Below are 19513 nucleotides of genomic sequence, written 5' to 3'. Positions count from 1 at the left end.
CCAACTCATTATCAGATATATTATAGTGCTGATACCCTTTGATTGGCTCTTTAAGATTATTAGTGGCTCCTACGTATTCATCATCACTAAATACTTTATAATGAGCAATTAAATATAGCCACTGACATTAAGCCAATCAACTCTTGCATTTATCTGCATGTGGTGATGGGCTAAGCGTCCCCAAAGTGTGATTGCCAGTGACATTAAAATAACTGATGTTGTCCCCCTAAGCAGTGAACGGGTACAAAGAATGACCTCTATCACTGCAAAACCCCAGGCAGCAGGGATGTTTGAAGGAAAATTTTGTGGGCAGGGTGAGACACTTTCACAGAGCGAGTGTAGTTCTGAATAGCAGGTGTGCATTGTTAAAACTCTGAATTTAAAACAACAGAGTGCTTGTTTTCCCAGCACAAACAAGTGTTCGATGAGCAACTTTTTGACAAAGTGCAGCATCCTGCTCCATGGTTCTTGCTAAGTAACTAGTGATTCTGCTCTAGTTGATCTTTGTTATTCTAAGCATCTCACAATGGAGGGCACTGTTACTCCAACATGGCCCCTTAATATAAAATGCACAAACTTCATTTATGCTACCCCAGGCTATAAAGCGGGCAGTAGGAACAACTATTCCTATTTATTGTTCACAGTTCATTACATGATTTCTGACAAACCTGCCTAGATGATCCACAATCCATGCTTGTTGACAAAGAAGATGCTTAGTTTTCTGTTTACTACCCATGCAAGTACTGCTCTGTGTCATTGTAGTATATCTCTGTCCTCCTTTGGTGAAATGGAAAGGCCTGCTTCAAAAATCCCATAAATCCCAGAAAAACCATATTGCGGTTGCTTGAAGGACAAGATACATGTAACACTGGAATAATGTCTTTTTGACAACAATGCTGAGACTTTATTTGAGCTACAGGCCAGGATCACCCGAAAGAGAAAACAGAGGAGAAAAATATTGCAAATATACATTTAAAGCTTGAAATAGGGCGTTTTGGTGGCAGTGGCTTAGCTAAAGAGCATAGAGTAGAATATAGAGCCTACTCCACTATTTTCAAACCTAGTCACGAAAATCAGTTTCCCCTTAGGGACAAAAAGCCAATATTGAAATTCCTAAAATAAAAATGCCCCAAAGGCAAGAGAGAAGGGCTAGTCAAAAGCTAATAGACTGTGAGTAGAATACACTTTGCTCTAGAAGTTGTCTGTGGCTCTTATCATTAATTAGCTAAGTTTTATTTTCTACCCTCTTTTACCAGTCATCAACCAGGATAGAATATTATCATCTTGTGGACATCCAATCAAGATGTGTAAGAATTTTCTAGGCATCTGACACATCCTGCTCTGTTACACTGAATGCAAGTGCATGTGTGACCCATCTTGTTTTGCAATTATTGTCAAAAGAGGAGCAAGCTCAAACTTGACGAACAAAGCACAATCTGGAAGGGGAGCTAGAGCAGGCTTACATTGTAAGTAGGACGACTATAGTATCAGCAGGTGGGGTGATGGTGGACTTCAGTAATGGCCAGTCACATCAGCTCATCTCATCTTCTGTATAAGCTGCAGTTTCTGGCCTCTAAGAGAGAACAATCATGGTAGAGACGGTTGTTATGCAGCACTCTGAGATACTTGCAAAACTTTTTTTGATTCTAAAATTGATTTTAAATTTCAATATACAGAGACAGTGAAATTTCAGATAATGCATAATTATGAGAGACACATCTGCTATGTTAGGCTACAACTATGGTAAGTTGTAGTACCATAAAATGTCTATGGTATTATTATCTGTCGACTATATTTCTGTTAGTTCTTCTGGAACTAAATGATTTTTTAAATGATTTTCTCTGTATAAATGTGGAACCTGTGAGGCTTACCACTCTAGTGTGTTGAAAAAAACAGAAGGTTGAGTGCCTATTTTGTTAGAAGATTTAATTAGTTAAGGTGGCCACAGTGTTTGAAGAGGTGGACTGAGCTGGAGGAAATGCCAGTTCAATTTCACACCAGAATGTGTAGGCCAACAAAAAAATTGTGCTGCATCTGCATTAACACAACCTGACTTTCACCACACCATCAACCTTGGCACAAGTGTGTTTATCTGGAGCCATGAAATCACCTAACAGACGCAAGCACAAAAGTATGTACTTGAGCCAAATGAAAATGGCCATGTGCTGCTGTTTACACATCCACTGGTTTTGCTGGGGCATGAAAATAATAAATACAATTTTGGATTGAGTTCAGTAGGTAAGCTAGTATGGGAGAGCAGAACAGTCATGATTGTGTTTCATTGCAAGTACATTTGATCTTCAGCGAGAAAACACTGTGTTCTCTATTGTACAGTGTCCTTATTTAGTCTACTTTGTTTCATCCTGTTAAGCAAAAATCGAATGAGAGAAAGGCTGTGTGTAGCTGAACACAATTCAGATTTGACCTTTACATCCAGACCAGCCAATAGCTAAAGTGGAAACTCATGAATAACATTGAGAGAGGCAGTCTGTCAGGAAGCATCACGCCAGCTGACTTATTAAAGGGTCACTTCTGTCAAAACACTTAAATACAGCTAAATGTGTGTTTTGGAACATTAGAAGGAAAATAAAGTGAATGTATCTTGAAAATATGCCCTTTATATCAAAACAGTGAACCAAAAGAAAAAGACAGATAAATATAAAAAGAAAATGAGAGGGACAGAGTGGTAATCACTTTATTAGATACAATAAAACAATTACAAAACTTCGATAAAAATAAACTACAAAAACTGCCATCAAACTGCAATGTCCTTCTGTCCACTCCTACAGCACTTTATGAGAGAAAGAGAGAAAGTGAGAGAGAGAAGGAGAGAGAGTCCATGTGGCACCTTGATTAATGGACAGATGGCAAGGCCACCGAGCCAACGCTCTCTCTCTCTCTCTCTCCCTCTATGTGTGTGTGTGTGTGTGTGTGTGTGTGTGTGTGTGTGTGTGTGTGTGTGTGTGTGTGTGTGTGTGTGTGTGTGTGTGTGTGTGTGTGTGTGTGTGTGTGTGTGTGTGTGTGTGTGTGTGTGTGTCTGTGTCTGTGTGTGTGAGTGAGAACTCCAGGGGAGTTCAGTTGATCTGACTGAATATACTGACTAAACGAGGGTGCTATATTTCAGCCTGATGCACACACACACACACACACACACACACACACACACACACACAAACATAAGCACATATGTCGACTTCAAACAGGAAACAATGAAAAGAGAGGAAGAAGAAGAAAGGACAGAAACTGATGTTTATACACACTGTTCAACAACTGAAATAAGTGACTGTGTCTGTGAGTGTGTGTGTGTGTGTGTGTGTGTGTGTGTGTGTGTGTGCGCGCCTGTTTTAATGTTTATGTGTGTGTATGCAGGTGTGTGCGTGTATGTGCGTGTGCACCCATTAAAGCTCTGACCAGAGCGAGGGCCATTGGAACACTATGTGGCAGCTTAATGATGTCATCAATCATCCTCTGTGTCCATTGGTCAATCTATCTGCTTCTGTAGGCAGCCTGTTAAAACAGCCAGTTCGGCCTTCCTGCAAAAACCACATCAAATCAAAACCATGATCTAAGCCTTAATGCGACCAAATTAACTTTATAAAAAGTTTTCACTGAAAAAAATCAGGTTCGGTTGAAGAGTGATTAACTCGTATATAAGTTTTTAGACATTATAATATTCATCCAAACTCAAAATTTGCAAGACTAGTTGGTACCATAAAAAAAAAATTCAAATATAGTCAAGACAAGGGGTACCTGTGATTAAATGTGAACATGATAGCCTGACAAGTAATTCTTGTATCTTTGTCATTGACAGAAAAATGGAAGATACCCTCTAACCCCCTTTTTAAAAAAAAAAAAACAAAATCAGGATTTGCAGATTTCATTTTATCTTACCTGTCTAGTTGATTACACATCGTCCTTGTCAAATTTACTTTAATGAGAACTTTCCTTTTATGGGTATGGTTCTTTAATTATTAATTTACTTTAATCATGAAGTTCCTTTCATGAAGAAGTTAACCATAAAAGTCACCCTACTCTTGGCTTGTAGGCATTTTGTGATGGACTGATAGATTATATACAGTGTTAACAGGGCACGCCATTGATTGATTCCTGTGTTTCTAAGTCTCTAAAGTACTTTATTTGATACATGGTATGACAGTAAGTAGTCTACTTGATACAAGACAAATAAGCCAAACCAATATTACTGTAATGTCAAATAATTGATTTATTCTTGGTAACATCAAATGTTGGCCATCTTACAAACTAGCACTGAGACCAAAGATGCATTTGCACCAAGAGGAAATTACTGCTGCATTAGCAAGCCATTTCCAAATCAGCGCATGAATTGTGTAAATCTGAAAAGTTATGCGTATGATTCAATTTTATTTTCTATTTGATTTACAACCTCCCCCAAGTTCACTTTATGCTCTGTGGTTGGGGAGCAGGGTCAGACAGACAATCTGGTCCAGGTAGGGGTTAAGTGTCCTTGGTATGCTTCAGCAGGTATTTTGCTGGATGGATGACTGAACCTGGGTCTTCCACTGGGTGCGGCGACTCACTAACCACAAAGGCCATCCTGCTGAGAAAGCAGCAGAGGTATAGACCTTGAGCGAGATCACACTGAAGGAGACACTTGTGAATTTATGCAATGCTAGAATGGAGAACCAAATCAAAACACTGTGTAGCTGTACACTGTTGAAATTCATGCTCAAAATATTTCTCACAGAAACCTTCCCAGTGCTTATGAGGTGCCTCAGTTATGCTCTGAAGCCATAAAACAAAACTTTGGAGAACTATGAGCAAAGGCATTGGAGCTACAGCATAGGCTTTGGCAATGTGATCCTTGCCTGAAACATCATTTAATTTTGCTCCACCCCCCCAATGGTTTATGTGGGTATGTATGTTTGTGTGAATGTGTTAGAATTAGAAACCTGGGGGAGTCCAGGTGGGCTGAATATATAAACTCAAACGAGGATATGTTGTTACACACGCGAACACACACATACACTCTCTCTGCGGTCCCTAAAGCATTCAGTTAATCTTGTTCGTGATTCCAACAATGTGTTTTTAGTACCCGATAGACCTCATCAAAATTTTTTAATTCAATCTAGAATTCATTACGACTTCAATGATAGTGTGGCCCTTTTGGCCTCAAGCCCTCTATACTGTGTGCCAGTATAAATAATAATTAGATGGGGAGAATGACACAGAGACAAAGTTAGACTTACTGACAGACAGGCAGATAGGCTGTGAGAGTGAGAGACTTAGACCATCATTATGAAAATATTCCATTACAAGTTATAGTCCTGATCTCAAAATCTTACATAAAGCTTCACAGTATGTTTATGTTACAGTGGATCAAATGACTGTGTAGTGTAAAGGGTGTCACTCTTAGTGACAAACGCAGAGACTTATTACAAAGCTCTACAGCTCTGCAGATCTTATAGCTTACTCCTTTTTGTTTTCTTTTTTTTCTTCCCTTTTTTTTGGGGGGGGGGGGGCAATTTTGACCAGCAAACTCAGCTCTCATCAACCACAGGGGGCTGATAGTCCCACTGTAGTCTACCTGCCCAGCATCAAAACATCAGAAAGAGAAGTTATCAACTAGCTTGTGAACTTGGGGGAGCATTTAGCCACTAAAGAGCTAGATATTTCCCTCAGGCATTGATGGAGACCAAAGCAGAGATAAAGTAGAGTTGACTTGGTGTAGATTCAGGCATCCAGATACACCACACCAAATGAATGCTAATTGCTTTGTGTCTGTTGGATGTGTAAATCAGCAATTATTTGCCAAAAGCGTGTTCAACATTACAGCTTTATAAGATGATAATGTGTCAATGTTATTTATAGAGCTTGCACTAATGCCACCAATCACCGAAACAATCAATTAACGATACTTTAGGTAAAGTCTGCTGAATGTAATTAAAGTTTAAAAAGTCCTTAAATAGTCATTATACAGTGATATATAGTGTTATTATAGAGTATATTAAATGATTCGATTGTTATTTATGATGTGTTGATGTGTAAGTAAAATGTACAAAAGACACAAGAAGAGACAGAAAGAAAAATGGAGAGAAGAAGGAGAAAGACAGATACTAAGAGCAGATGATAGAGTGATAATGTGAATCATGAACTACAGATAATGGCTGACAGAGGGACCAAGACAGCATGAAGAAAAAGCGCAGATAGAAAGACGGAACGAGAGACAGACAGATGCAGGCCGAGAGACGGATGGAGTTTAATATAATTTATGGGATGTTAGCTCCTCTGGTAATTCTGGTGATAACTCTCTCCACACTATCACTATAGCAACACTGTGCCCATTCTGCTGTTGGCACGGTGATGGACTGGCCATTCGTTCAAGCCACGCTGATTGAGCTGTCAACGTACACACATACAGTACACACATTGTTTGAGACATGTGGATAAATCATGTCCAACTCATGAACACACACACGCACTCACACACACACACACACACACACACACACACACACACACACACACACACACACACACACACACACACACACACTCATCTCTGTCTATCTTTTAGTGTATAAATTGCAGTGAGCTTGCTACAAGAGAAGGTCATCTGAAGATGCATTAAGAATCAGAGAAACAAGCATCAACTGGGTTCAGTCAGGGGGAACTCAGGCAGAGATCCAGCAAACAGACAGAAACAGAGAGAGAGAGACAGACAAGAGGGATATAAGATGTGTCTAAGGTGTTTTATACTTGTTCTGACACTCTCTTACAGTACCTCACGGACACACCACATTACACACACATAGAAACACACAAAAACATGCTGTTGTATGATTCTTTTATTTGTCTCTTGCTTTCATTCTGACCACTAAGTCACAGCAGCAGCTGGGCGTGTGTTTGTGTGACTGGGAGTGCTTATAAGTATGCGTTTCTGTGAACTTTTTGTGGATGGTGAGTGTGTATGCATGTCCGTGTGTGTCTTCTTATGAATTTGCTCATGCAGTTCTCCTGTGACACTGAACTGACTGAAAGTGCACATGTATCTGTTTGTTAAATGTGACCGTATAAGCGTTCATGCTTATGTGCTTTTGTTCTGTGTGTGTGCCGCTTCTAACTGTACGTGTTCCTGCAGCCTACTGCTGAACAAACTAATTAAAGAACAAACGCTGCTTCAAACCAACCAGAAAATTACCTCCCAACTGTAACAGGACAACGCAAGGACACTCAAGCAGGTTCTCTGTCACACCCAGTCAGAACACAAAGCCTAATAAAGGCTTAGTTAGTTCATTTGAACAACTAGCATGTGCCAACATCCCGAGTGGAGCTTCAGTGTCAGTGTATGGCTTTCCAGCACAACTGTTGACATACAGTAATATTCTTTTATGGATTCACATAGAGAATCTCAACTCAGATCACACAGTTGTACACTTTTACAGCATTACACCAGTCAAGCTCCACCCTGCGATATCTAATGGAAAATGCATTTTTTATTCAAGCTGCACTGTAGATGTTTTTCTTCTTTTAAAGATGGAATGTAATTATTACCCAGCTAATAGATGGAAGTTGTTGACTTTCAATAGATTTTGAGAGTAAATTGCTGGTGACTGTCTCTATAAGTCAATACTGCAACTCTAGCTAATCCTGTGGTATTTCACAGTCAATAGCTTCCAATTAAGTACTGCTATCCAGGGAGATGTCGCTGACAGTATCAATAACATCTACCTGACCTTCTGTTCCTTTTTCTGTTCTGTTCTGTTCTCTTCTCTTCTCCTCTTTCTGTCACCACACCCTTTCTTTTGTTACTTTTGTAGCTCTCAGCACTGTATTAGTGTCACTTTTAATTGTTCTTTACTGGATTGCTACTTTGACCCAATTTGCTATATTTTGCTGTTGGGTTTATTCTGAGAATCTTTGGCTGAGCATCACCCAAATAGTTTAATGGCAAAGGAAATTGTCTCACTGTTGTAGTGCGGTGACTCAACAGTGTACAATTGCTCTTGCTAATACCACTCCTAATTCTACAGTTGCTACTAATACCAATGATGTTATGTGTTTTTTCTGTTCACAGTGAAGACATGTGGCAGTAATCTTCAAGGTCCTTCAGGAACCTTTACATCTCCTAACTTCCCAATCCAGTATGAGAGTAACGCACAGTGTGTGTGGATAATTACTGCTTCAAATCCCAATAAGGTAAATCTCATTCTCTCTCCCTTTTGTCTCTGTCCTTGTTTGTCTAACAACACATTGAAATTGTTGTGGTTAATTAACACACATTGCTGTTAATCATTTTGAATCTAAATGGAATACGACGATTTAATCTGTTTATTGCATTAAAACATAGCCTTTTATCAAGTTACTCTCTGCAAGGATACTCAAGCTAAACACTGAAAAGATGATAATAACTCCCAGCAAAGGGGAACTAGTCCTACAGGTGAGCAAGGCCGTGGAGGTTGGGCTTATGAAATGTTAATTAAGCAACAGCAGCATTGGAAGAGCAAGAGTGGGGAGCGCATGTTACCTTAAAGTTGTCTTCCTGAACTAGCTCCCAGGCTTTGCTCCATTTGAATTTCATGCATTCAGTCTAATTTAAATGTGATATACCACAGCAGTTCTTACAGGCATATACAAAGTTAGTTTAGCTATATTTTCACATAATTGAACAGTGTTGATAGTAATTCATGTAGGAGGTACGGTAGATTGTATGCTAGCCAGGGCACATCAGTGTCTAGCTCTATGTGATTGGTTAATCCTGCAAAGGGTCAGACGATAGGCTTGAGGTCAGATGGATAGCTGCGATTGGTCGCTTTATGTCCCAGGAGATATCTGATTGGTATGCAGGTAACACATCTTTATTCTTCTCAGGGTCACTGTGGTGACCGCTCTGTCGTCAATGGCAACACCTGCGTCAGCACCAAAGGGACACACATACACATATGCGCACACTCACATGCACACTTTTACATATATATGTGCTAAACTACACACTGTAGCTAATTTTTTCCATCCACGCAGATACACACACACATACACACACACACTCAGTTTGTTGCCTTGCTCGTGCTCAAAACCTTCCTTTCGTCTCTCTCTGTCACTGCCCAAGGCCTTTGGTTTATGGCCTAGAGCAATACATTCTCTTTTGAAGGCTACAATGTGTATGTGAAGGCCACAGTACTCATACCCTTACACAGTCTCTTGGGTGTGGGCACACATGTGTGATGTGTGTAAGAAGTTGAAAATTAATGTATAATTATGTATGATTAGGGCTATTGCCAAACACGTTGTTCTGGATGCAGATAACTGAAGCTACATCAAGTCATTTTATAGCCCTTTATCTTTACAGGCTTTAAAGATCATACTGTATTATATACTGTAAAGTTCCATACTATATCATGTACATGTCATGCACCATACTGAATCATATGCATGTCTTTTATCACTACATCATATATATATATATATATATATACAATATGTCATTTACCATACTGAATTATGTACTACACTGCACCACACTGTATACATGACACTACATCAAACTAGAGGTCGTTGCGGGTCTGTTAATTTGTACAGTTCCTGACCTGTAGAGTGAGGACATCCATTTAGAAGCAGACTCAGTGCACCAGGGGATAAAACACATACCACATAAACCACCACGTCCCTGGTTCAAGTTCGACCGAGGAACTTTGTTGCATGTCATCCCACTCCCTCTTTCATCACTGCCTCTCTCTCTCTCTGCCTCTTGACTATATACCATCAATAAAATGCAAAGAATGCCGAAATAATTATCTTTTAAAAAAAACAACACAAAAAATGACTATATTGAATTTTAGTGTGTAGCGTAAGTCACAGAGAAAACTGAATACCCAGCATGCATTGCTTCTGGCCAAAATGCAGCACTCGAAAAGTAACAGACACAGCCTCTAATATGATTAAACTACATCCTAGGAGGTAAGTTGCTGTGTCTGCTTAGGGTGCATTATATTTTGCTGTTGTTATCAGAATCTTTTATTGGGTTCAGTCAAAAATGGTGAGGAACCTGAGTCCCATAGCCATTAACATCAAACCTGACCTGGAAGAGAGGTTGGCTAGGTTTCAGGGGTCAGGTCTTCTCAAAGACTTCTACATGAAATCTTTTTATAACATATCTGACCTACACAATTTCGGAAATCTGATAGTTAAACCCAGGGTGTGGCAATGTTCATCAGTTAAACATCCCTAGAAATTGTGTATGACAGAGGAGTGGAGGCTTATTATTTTTACAAGCCCATTTAAAGAGCCAGATGAAGATACAAAGCAAGTGGAAGGGATGAGCATGACAAAAAGTGACAAATCCTTTAGTTTGACTTTTAAACCATCTCCCATCTTCATTCATTTTTCATCTGCCTTGGCAAGTTGTTGTATTTATGCGGGACACCTGTGAAGAGGCACATGCGAGAGCATTCATATTAGCTAAATCATAAAGAAAATCAACCTCAATATGTAAATCTTCATCTTGCTCATGAATTAGCATCTTTGGCAGAGTCAGACTTGTGTCATTGCCATCAGATAAGTGTCATTGCTCGCTAGTGGATTTTTGGCTCAATTTAAACAAAGATGCTTTCAAGTCTGTGAAGTCAATAGCGTTAAGCAATCAATTTAAAGATACGGTTTTCCAGAAATTTTGAGTATTTAAAGTTTAGAAATACTAAAGTGACATGAGGTATGATGTAAAGGACCAACTCAAGTATTAGCAACTTTTTCAGTTGTTTTCGGAAGAGCTGTACTTTAACAAAGTGAATATCATACATTTTAGTACAAAATGTATTTAAATAATGAGGGGCATGAAAGATTATAAAGGTATTTATTTTACTAGAAAATAAATCACATAAATGGCTTTGCTGAATATCACAATGTGAAAAACTTTTTAATTAACAATTTCAGTTTGTAAAAAAAGTTTGGTTTGGTAGTAGTTTGGTAGTGGTTTGGTTTACGGAAGTCTGGTCAACTTCCAGTAAAGGCTTTGGACACAGTTAGTGACATTTCAGTGTTTGTAGGTTCATGTTGGTTTAGGAATTCACATTCTGTCATGGTTCAGTAGGAAATTGCAGATCCACAGACACATCTAGAGGAGTAAAAGATCATTTACTTGGATCAAAAGCAGGCTTATGTTGGACAGGTGGCGGAGGCAATCAAACATTGGGGAATTGGCAGGTAAACAACAGGTAACTAGCAAGAATGGCTAGAACAGAATGGGAGCAGTGACGATCTGGTGTACTGGCAGTAAAAAGCTGTCCTCAATTAGGAGGCTGATGAGGGAGTGAGGGGCAGCTCAGCCGGCAGGTGAGTGTTCAGTTGATCTCCTGAGGAGAGAAGGCTACAAAATAGACAAACTCACTGGGACCCAGAAAAGAGAGAGAGAGTTTGAGGCTGACGAGGTTGAAGATGGGGTAGAGGGTGATGGTGCAAGCAGCATAACACATTCAGAGTAAGGGAATAGTCCCAACTGAGCCTGCCTCTCCCACTAGCAGAACAGATCTTTTTTTATTGCTTGTACACGTCTCTCCCTATTTCATCCTCTGCTCCCTTTCTCTCATTCTCTCTGTCTCATCCTTCTTTTTCTCTCTTTTTTACGCTCCCCATCACTCCTCCTCACTCACTCCCAGAGGCTCTGTCCTCAGAATTACCCAGATTCTTCATTAAAGAGCTCAGCCTGAAACCATCAAATTACTATAGAGAAAGAGAGAATAGAGAGAGAGAGAGAGAGAGAGGAGGCGGGCACTTGAGGGGGAAAATCTGTTTTTCACTGTTTCGCTTATGTCGCTCTCTCCATTGCACCCATTCCCATACATATTGTACATTTCTCACTCGCTCCTTCTCATACTCTAAAGGCAAAGAGATATATGGTTTCTATAGCTCAACCCCTCTTCTCTCTCTCCCTCTCTCTGTCAGCCACATTCCCTCCATCCTTCTCTTCCCCTCTCTCTGCCCACCTCTTCTGCTCTGTCTCTCTCAGGTTAAGTGTTAATGAGGTTCTATAGCTCTCTGATGTTATTGCTTCATTTAGTTTTGGCAGAATGAGCCTGTAGAGCCAATTCATTCTCTCCTGTTCTCATTTAACCTTGGGGGTGGCAGGACAAGATAGCCATTACTTTTCTCTTCTCTTCTCTCCTTTTCTCTTCTCTTCTCTTCTCTTCTCTTCTCTTCTCTTCTCTTCTCTTCTCTTCTCTTCTCTTCTCTTCTCCTCTCTTCTCTTCTATTCTCCCCTCTCAAAAAATAGATCTAACTGTACTATTGTCTTCTCTTCACTTTCCCCATCATTTAGTTCCTTTTTTTCCTTCCCCATCAGCGAGTCAAAGCACTTTCTTCGTATTATCTGTTTATGATGCGTGAGATAACATGAGATTTTTGGCAACTTCATGTCTACTGTATCTGTCCAGCTATTTTCTTAGTTCACTAATACAGCTAAATACACAGCCAGCACAAGTAAAATGCTCTGTTATATAAATTTACAGCACTAAGTATGAACTGGCTTGGCATCACTTCATACATGTACAGTGTCATGCATAACACGTGAATACAAGAAGACTACTGCAGTGCGGCCTTAATGCATATTTAGTGAACACCACTATGACAAACACAAAGGAAGTGTAATACATTGGCATTCAGTAGGAAGTAAAAGCTACACTTTTGCTCAGGCCTTCTTTGTACGAATTTACAGGCATTGAATTCAGTAATGCCCTGTAGGGCTACAGAAATCAGATGTGCACACTGAAGCTACAAGGCAGAAATCACAAGACAAAAAAATCCCTGCACGGGCCTCTTTTGCCCGCTGTTAGTCATTAAAATGGTGTGCATCTGCATCTCCTTGACAGGGAGAACAGCATGGCACTTTTTTAAGGGCTCAGGTTAAAAAATATTAAACATTTAGTAAAAGGGCACTGTGATTCAAATGCATTTCTCAGTACAGTAGTTGCATAGCAACAGTAAAAGCCATACATAGCCTTTCCCACAGGTTCCTGTCCAGAGTTGGTCTCTAAAAAGGAGGCGCCTGGTGAATCTAGTTCAATGAAACAGTAGTATGGGGAAAAACACTAAGTTGCAAGAGACTCAAGCCATCAGTCTTTATCAGCTAAAGCCTGGCTCTTCTCACAATTGCACAACTTATACCGTCTAGGCAGAAGCACGTTCAAGGGGAGTGAGCAAGTGGCAGAGGTTTTACTGTAATACTGTCACAGACAATATATTATTCCCCGGGCCTGTCTGTGCCCGCTTTACATCACTGCCTGCTTCGCTCACCGGGTGTTTCAAATATTCCTACAGTAACTGTATCTTCAAGGTATCCCTAGATCTTATTATGGAATGGGTAGGGGGGGACCCCCCCCAGACACACACACACACACACACACACACTTCATTGTCTCCACGACAACCAAAAGGAAGTGCTTTATCAAGCAGAAATCCAATTCTGTCGCCTCATTGGCCAGAAGCCATAGATGGATGGAAAGGAGGAATGCAGCAGCCAATTAGAAAGAGAGAGACAAAGATGGTGACAGCAAGAGAGGGAGAAATACAGAGAGAGAGAGAGAGAGAGAGAGAGAGGGAGGGAGAGAGAGAGAGAGAGAGAGAGAGAGAGAGAGAGAGAGAGAGAGAGAGAGATGGATGTTTGCATGACCACCAACCAATTAGAGGAGAGGAGAAATATGTAGAGTGTTCAGTTTCATCTATCATAAACACAAACACATACACACACACACACACACACACACACACACACACACACACACACACACACACACACACACACACACACACACACACACACACAAACTCACACACAAATGCACTCACACAGTACACTAAAAAAGATATAGAACGCACACATAAACACTAACCCACACACTGTCAGTAATGAGGTTCCAAACTAAGTTGACTTCAATAGAGTGTTCAAATTCATGTACACACACACACACACACACACACACACACACATAGAAACACATGGGCTCAGTGTAATGTAGTTATATCCTCGCTGTGTTTAATGCTGTGTGAACAGTGCTGATGTGGCATTAGGGTGTTCTGTAAAGGACGTATTCAAGGAGATAGCTGGAGAAGTTTCTGTCAGTGGAACACAAAGACCCGCCTCTGTCTTTATAAGCTGCTTGGCCAAACAGGGCTGTTTCCTGCCACAGAACCAGAGGAGACTGGATGGTTTCTATTGCATGGCCAAGTAACTAAGCCACTAACAAACCGTATTTCTAGCATTTTACATCACATGCTACGTACTCAGCAACTGCCCGTCATTCATATTTATCCAGCAGATTTATTTGAATTTGTTGAGGCCTTCATTGCCCTCAATCTGTTTTTTTCAAGGGTAATTTCACCATTTTATAGGCCAGAGTTCATTTTTTCGCCTTCGCCCCTCAAAAAAAAACAGTGTTGAGGAAATACATCCCATTGCATGTTCAAATGTATGTTCAGCTTCCAGAAAAGGGGAAATGTCTTTTTTTCAGACATGCAGATGAATGGCAGCTATAGTAGCACAGCATCTACTCACCAAAACATTCAAACACGTATATTTTCTTTCAGATTATAATGCTAATGATCCCAAGAGACTAAATTCAGGAAGAGGTTCAACTAACCATCACTTTTGAACATGTGTTGGGGGCAGCATCTTCTTTGCTGGTGCTATATTAGAATCAGAAAAGAAACAAACAAAACATCACCTGTAAGACTAAATCCCCACACAAACCAGCATTGTTAAACCTCATCCATATCAAGTGTGCTGTTTAGAAGATAATCTGTTCTCAGTGCGCATGCATTATTTGCTGTACCTGCAGAGCTTATGAAACCTAAATGTACTAAAATGATGTTGCCACAAGAAATGAAAGAACGTATCCAACATGGAATTTTAATGTGATTACGATAAATCTTTCTTTAAGATCTGATCTTGCTTTTTGATGATAGAGTATGTGTAAAAAAACGATCATCACATATACTGGTGTGCATAATTTATTGTCAGACTTGCCGTTGTATTGAGAGCCAGCTCTGGGCTCGAAGGAATAATGTGATAAGTGTGAAAATGGTGACTATGTAATCACAGAAATAGACACATTAATCTCCACCAAGCTGTGCCTGTGTGTGTTTGTGATTTTGGGTGTGTGCTTGAGTGCTGGTTTGCTTTGAGTCCTTGTGCGTGCCTGTGCTTGCCAGAGGGAATTTAGCAGGTTTGTAGGTAATGCTTTAATCCGATCTGCTGCCTTACGTTTTGATAAGACTGAGTCAGCATTGTGAGATATGCTTCATCTCTGTAGCCCCCCCTCTCGTTGAACTCCTTTCCGGTCACATCAGGTGATGATGGGGCTGGCGCTTTCCATCTTGCTTATATGCTTTTATTGTAGTATGGCTACATCAGTTGTTGTATCTCATGTAGACTCGACGTCGGACAAGACCTTAGTCTGCCTCTGCTGCCACAAGGTACATCAAGAACTGTTGTAGCTCCAAAATATGTACACTATTAACACACCAGCATGCAGGAGACTCAGACCTGTATGATTTGTTTTGGATGTTTTGGAAGCCCTCCAACAGAGTATTAAACCTGGAAATCTGAAAAATTCTCACAAGGAAAGAGGAAGAGGAGGGGGGCTAGGGAGAGCAAGGTTTCAATCTTCCCCTGAGGGTCAAGTTAGAATTCTAGTTTGAAATTACTAATACTGTGCATTGCTAGCATCAAAGATTCGTTATTACCCCCCATTCCTCTCTGTTGCCTCCTCGTTCTCTCTCCTCTTCCAAAGGCCTTCATCTTCTTCCTTCTCTCTATGCACTCCCCCTTCTCTGTCTCACTCCTGCTTTACTTCTCTTTTTCTTCCTCCTCCCTTCTCCTTTTCTCTTTTGTTCTCTGCCAAATGTGTTTCTCTCTGGTCTAAGATGAAACAGAAAGTGTTGGTTTAGTAATTCCTGGTCAGAGTTTTGAGCTGCGTGCTGATTCTCACAGCTCCAAGTGCAGTGCAGGAGGAGCTCGGCATCTCTTCCGTGTTCCTTATGCTATGCTGAATAAAATGATACCACATAGTGTGATGCATTAGTGAATTCTAATGAATCACCTTTGGTCTAGTATAAATCCATTAGAGGGAAATGTGTCTTTGATATGGACATAGGTGAAAGTCAAAACAGCTATTGAGCATATGCTGGTTGTGACTGGGGTCAATGGAGGGAAATATCATTTTAAAGATGGATTTTTTACATTATTCATGCAATTTCTTATTTTTTTCTTGGCCATGCCTTCCTCATTTAATTTGTATTTTATGTTGCTTTTTTCTTACTTTAGTTGCTTTTCGAAGAAAACCTAAAAGTCATTATTTCTGTAAATCTATACTCCCGGCTATCAGGGAGTAAAGATTTGACCCCCATATTGCTGAATTACAGTTGAGAAAATGGGTCAAACTTAACTGGCATCTGTGATGAGTGTTAGGGCCACTATTAGGGCAAAAAGATTTTGAGAATAAAAATAAACAACTATTTGTCCGAATATTTTGACAAAAAAGCAGTTAGGCTATGAGAATAAAGTCATAATTTCAAGTTAAAATATCTTAATATTATAAAGTTGTAATGTTTCAACAATAGACTTGGAATTTTACAGGACATTTTACTGTTTCATGGCACAGATCTACATCCTCTAAACCGATGGTTCTTAAACAGGGATCATTAAACATTTTCCCACATACTGTGCTGTGAGGTCTTTAATGTTTGTCTGTTTTCATGATCTGCCTCTTTGTTTTTTTCTTGTGGTTATTCATTTAGTAGACTTGACTTTTGTAACCCTAAATTTAAATTTCAGACTCATATTGACTTTGCCGGGGTTGAGCTGAAACTGACATGTCTGTGTCTGTGTGTGATTCGTAGGTAATCCAGATCAACTTCGAAGAGTTTGACTTGGAGATAGCCTATGATACTCTGACTATAGGAGATGGAGGGGAGGTGGGAGATCCTACAACTATACTGCAAGTGTAAGTATTTCACTATCCTTACCATGATCCAATTTATTTCCTGTGAAGAGTTTTTTTTTTGTGGAATGCTCTTTCTTATCCAAATCAACCAGTACAGACTTTAAAGCTTTCAGAGATAAACTTGTGATTTTGGGTTTTACAAATATATAAACTTGACTTTACTACATTATTCATCTGTGAATCATAGGTGGCTGATCCTACACTGTATCATACCTTTAACAGTGAAAACGTGTGGGTGGTGGTTGTCACTCAGAATTGTGCAGTAGTTGCTCGGAAAAAACACGCTAAAAGCAAGTTTCCAGAGGCATATATTTATAGTATAGTATATTTGATATGTTGAAATGTCAAATAAATTAAAAAAAAACAAAACTCACAACACCCTTCAAATTAATAGAGGTAATTAAATAAAAGTCCAGTCAAAGCTTCTTCCTTGCTTAAAAATCTTGCATAATAAGTTCAGTTGTCTTCTTAGAGCTATAATGATGAGATACATACAAAGCAGGGTCTGTGGTCGTACCAGGCAGATTATTGCAACAAAGCAGCTTCACCAAAGTAATGTTGTAAGATAAACTCCTGAAGGATGAATGTAATAACTTTCAGAAAATGTGCTGCCTTAACTGAATTGTTGCATTTTCTTTCGGCGATTTCATAAAGTAGATTGTGCTTTGGAAATCGTACTTCCGGAATGACCAGCTGAGTTCAGAGGCAGCAGCGCTATTGTTAGTCTATCAAATGCTGATGTCTAAATGATCAGAGTGAAGACTACCATTATTGTAGTTTGTCTGTTTTCATTCTGGTCCTTGATGAAAGCCATCAGCTGCCAGTTAGCATGAAATCCTACATATTCTTTGTTGCAATTGGTCAGATAGTAAAACAACAGTGCGATATCTGTGCTCCGTTTGAAAAGATGAACTGTTCTTGAGTGTTGAAAATGCTCCGCAGTGCCCAAAAGGAGAACAGATACAGAGCCGCCACTAAGTGGATGATTTTAGTTCACTTTTAACCCAGTCACTATAAACTTTCGTATCTAAAAGATCATATGAATGTACTCTGAGCTATTTGCTTGCCTGAGGCAGCAATCTGTAAAACCAAATCAAAGCATTCAACGGTAGCACACTGTGCTCAAGCAATTTGTTCACACTCAGAGCAGCACTTGAGAATCCGATCATTGCTATGATTTCAGTGATGAAAATTATACTTTCCATTATGGCAATGTTGACGACAAAGATTTAACAGCAGTGTATTTTGTGCTCCAGCCTATCAGGTAGCTTTGTTCCTGACCTGATAGTCAGTATGACGCACCAGATGTGGCTTCACCTACAGTCAGATGAGAGTGTCGGATCTATAGGATTTAAGATCAACTATAAAGGTAAGTCATGAGCGAGAGTTTGTGTGTTAGAGAGGGAAAAGGAGAGGAGAAGAAAGAAAGCGAGCGAAGTATATGCTTGTAAGAGAGTTATTGAAAGAGTTTCCAAACTTAAAAAATAGGCGCTGAAGTTTTCTTAGTAAACTTTATCTTGTCATGTGATTGTAGACCAAGGAACCTCCTCCATTTGTACTCCAACAAGTAGACTGGGAGACCTGTCTTTTTGTGTTGCAGTCCACTGTAAATTACAGAACTGACCTCCGTGACTGTGAAAGACGCAATGACAGTGTTCCTCTTACAAATGAAAAGTTGAATTCATACGCAGCAAAATTCACCCTTGCTCATTTCAATACACTCTGGAAGTTTGCTAGCACAGCCGTACTTCGTCTGGTATGATCACTAACTTATGATAGGATCATTTGTAATTATAATAATTATAATAATTTGTAGACTCACTGGAAAATTCAACTCTTACACACCCAGATTGGCAAGACTCTTCCCATCAGATTATTCTTATTTTGTCTGATTCTCGTTTTAAATTACATGTTTGTCCATCAATGCCTGACCTTCATCTGAATATCAGTTAACAACAGAGCACTTTTCTGCACTGTCGAATCAGCGCCTGCCATATTAACAATAATAACCTTTCCAAAGTTCCCTGTTTTATAGAGTAGTGTGAATTTGATTGCAGTCCATGAAACACAGATTGGTGAGCTTTGCTGCAGAAATGAACTTCTTGAGCCTCGTTTGGATGTCGTAATCTGTCATAAAGAAGTCACAGTGCTGAGTCTGGTGATGCAGTGAGTTCCAAGACTCGAGAGATGATGACTCGTTGTAATGATATATTTTTGCGCTTTATACTCCTTCAGTTTCAAGGTAAAGTTCAAATGATACCAATGGTGCTTAAAGGAACATACAGTCTAATTATAGTGAAAGTTTTAATGTAAAATGTATTTTCCAGTACTACAACATTTTATATGCAGTAAAGAGTCTCTAGTGCACAAAAGCATTCAAATAGAAAATGATCAAATACTACACTTCTGTCTCTCTTAAAGGAACTCTTCCAAAACAGTTGTTTTGTTTCAGTGATTTTATTTAAGCAGTATGTGCTTTAAACTGCTCTCAACAACGCTATAGTTCACAACCCATGACCACATAAAGAAGTGCATGTTTAAAAAGG

At 39.6% G+C, this 19513-nt stretch overlaps 1 protein-coding gene across 1 annotated transcript in view; it reads left to right on the top strand.

Moving 5' to 3' along the window:
• The window catches only part of LOC120786433 (CUB and sushi domain-containing protein 3-like), a 252081-nt gene that overhangs the window by 135843 nt on the left and 96725 nt on the right, over nt 1-19513 (top strand). The window contains exons 10-12 of the mRNA XM_040121879.1: nt 8054-8175; nt 16864-16967; nt 18224-18336. Coding sequence (XP_039977813.1) covers nt 8054-8175; nt 16864-16967; nt 18224-18336 — 339 coding nt within the window. The remainder of the gene's footprint in view (nt 1-8053; nt 8176-16863; nt 16968-18223; nt 18337-19513) is intronic.

Source organism: Xiphias gladius, chromosome 24 (genome assembly GCF_016859285.1).
Source record: "Xiphias gladius isolate SHS-SW01 ecotype Sanya breed wild chromosome 24, ASM1685928v1, whole genome shotgun sequence".
In the NCBI taxonomy this organism is placed as follows: domain Eukaryota; kingdom Metazoa; phylum Chordata; class Actinopteri; order Istiophoriformes; family Xiphiidae; genus Xiphias; species Xiphias gladius.
Note: the sequence above shows the minus strand (reverse complement) of the source record. Positions and strands in the feature narration are given on the sequence as shown.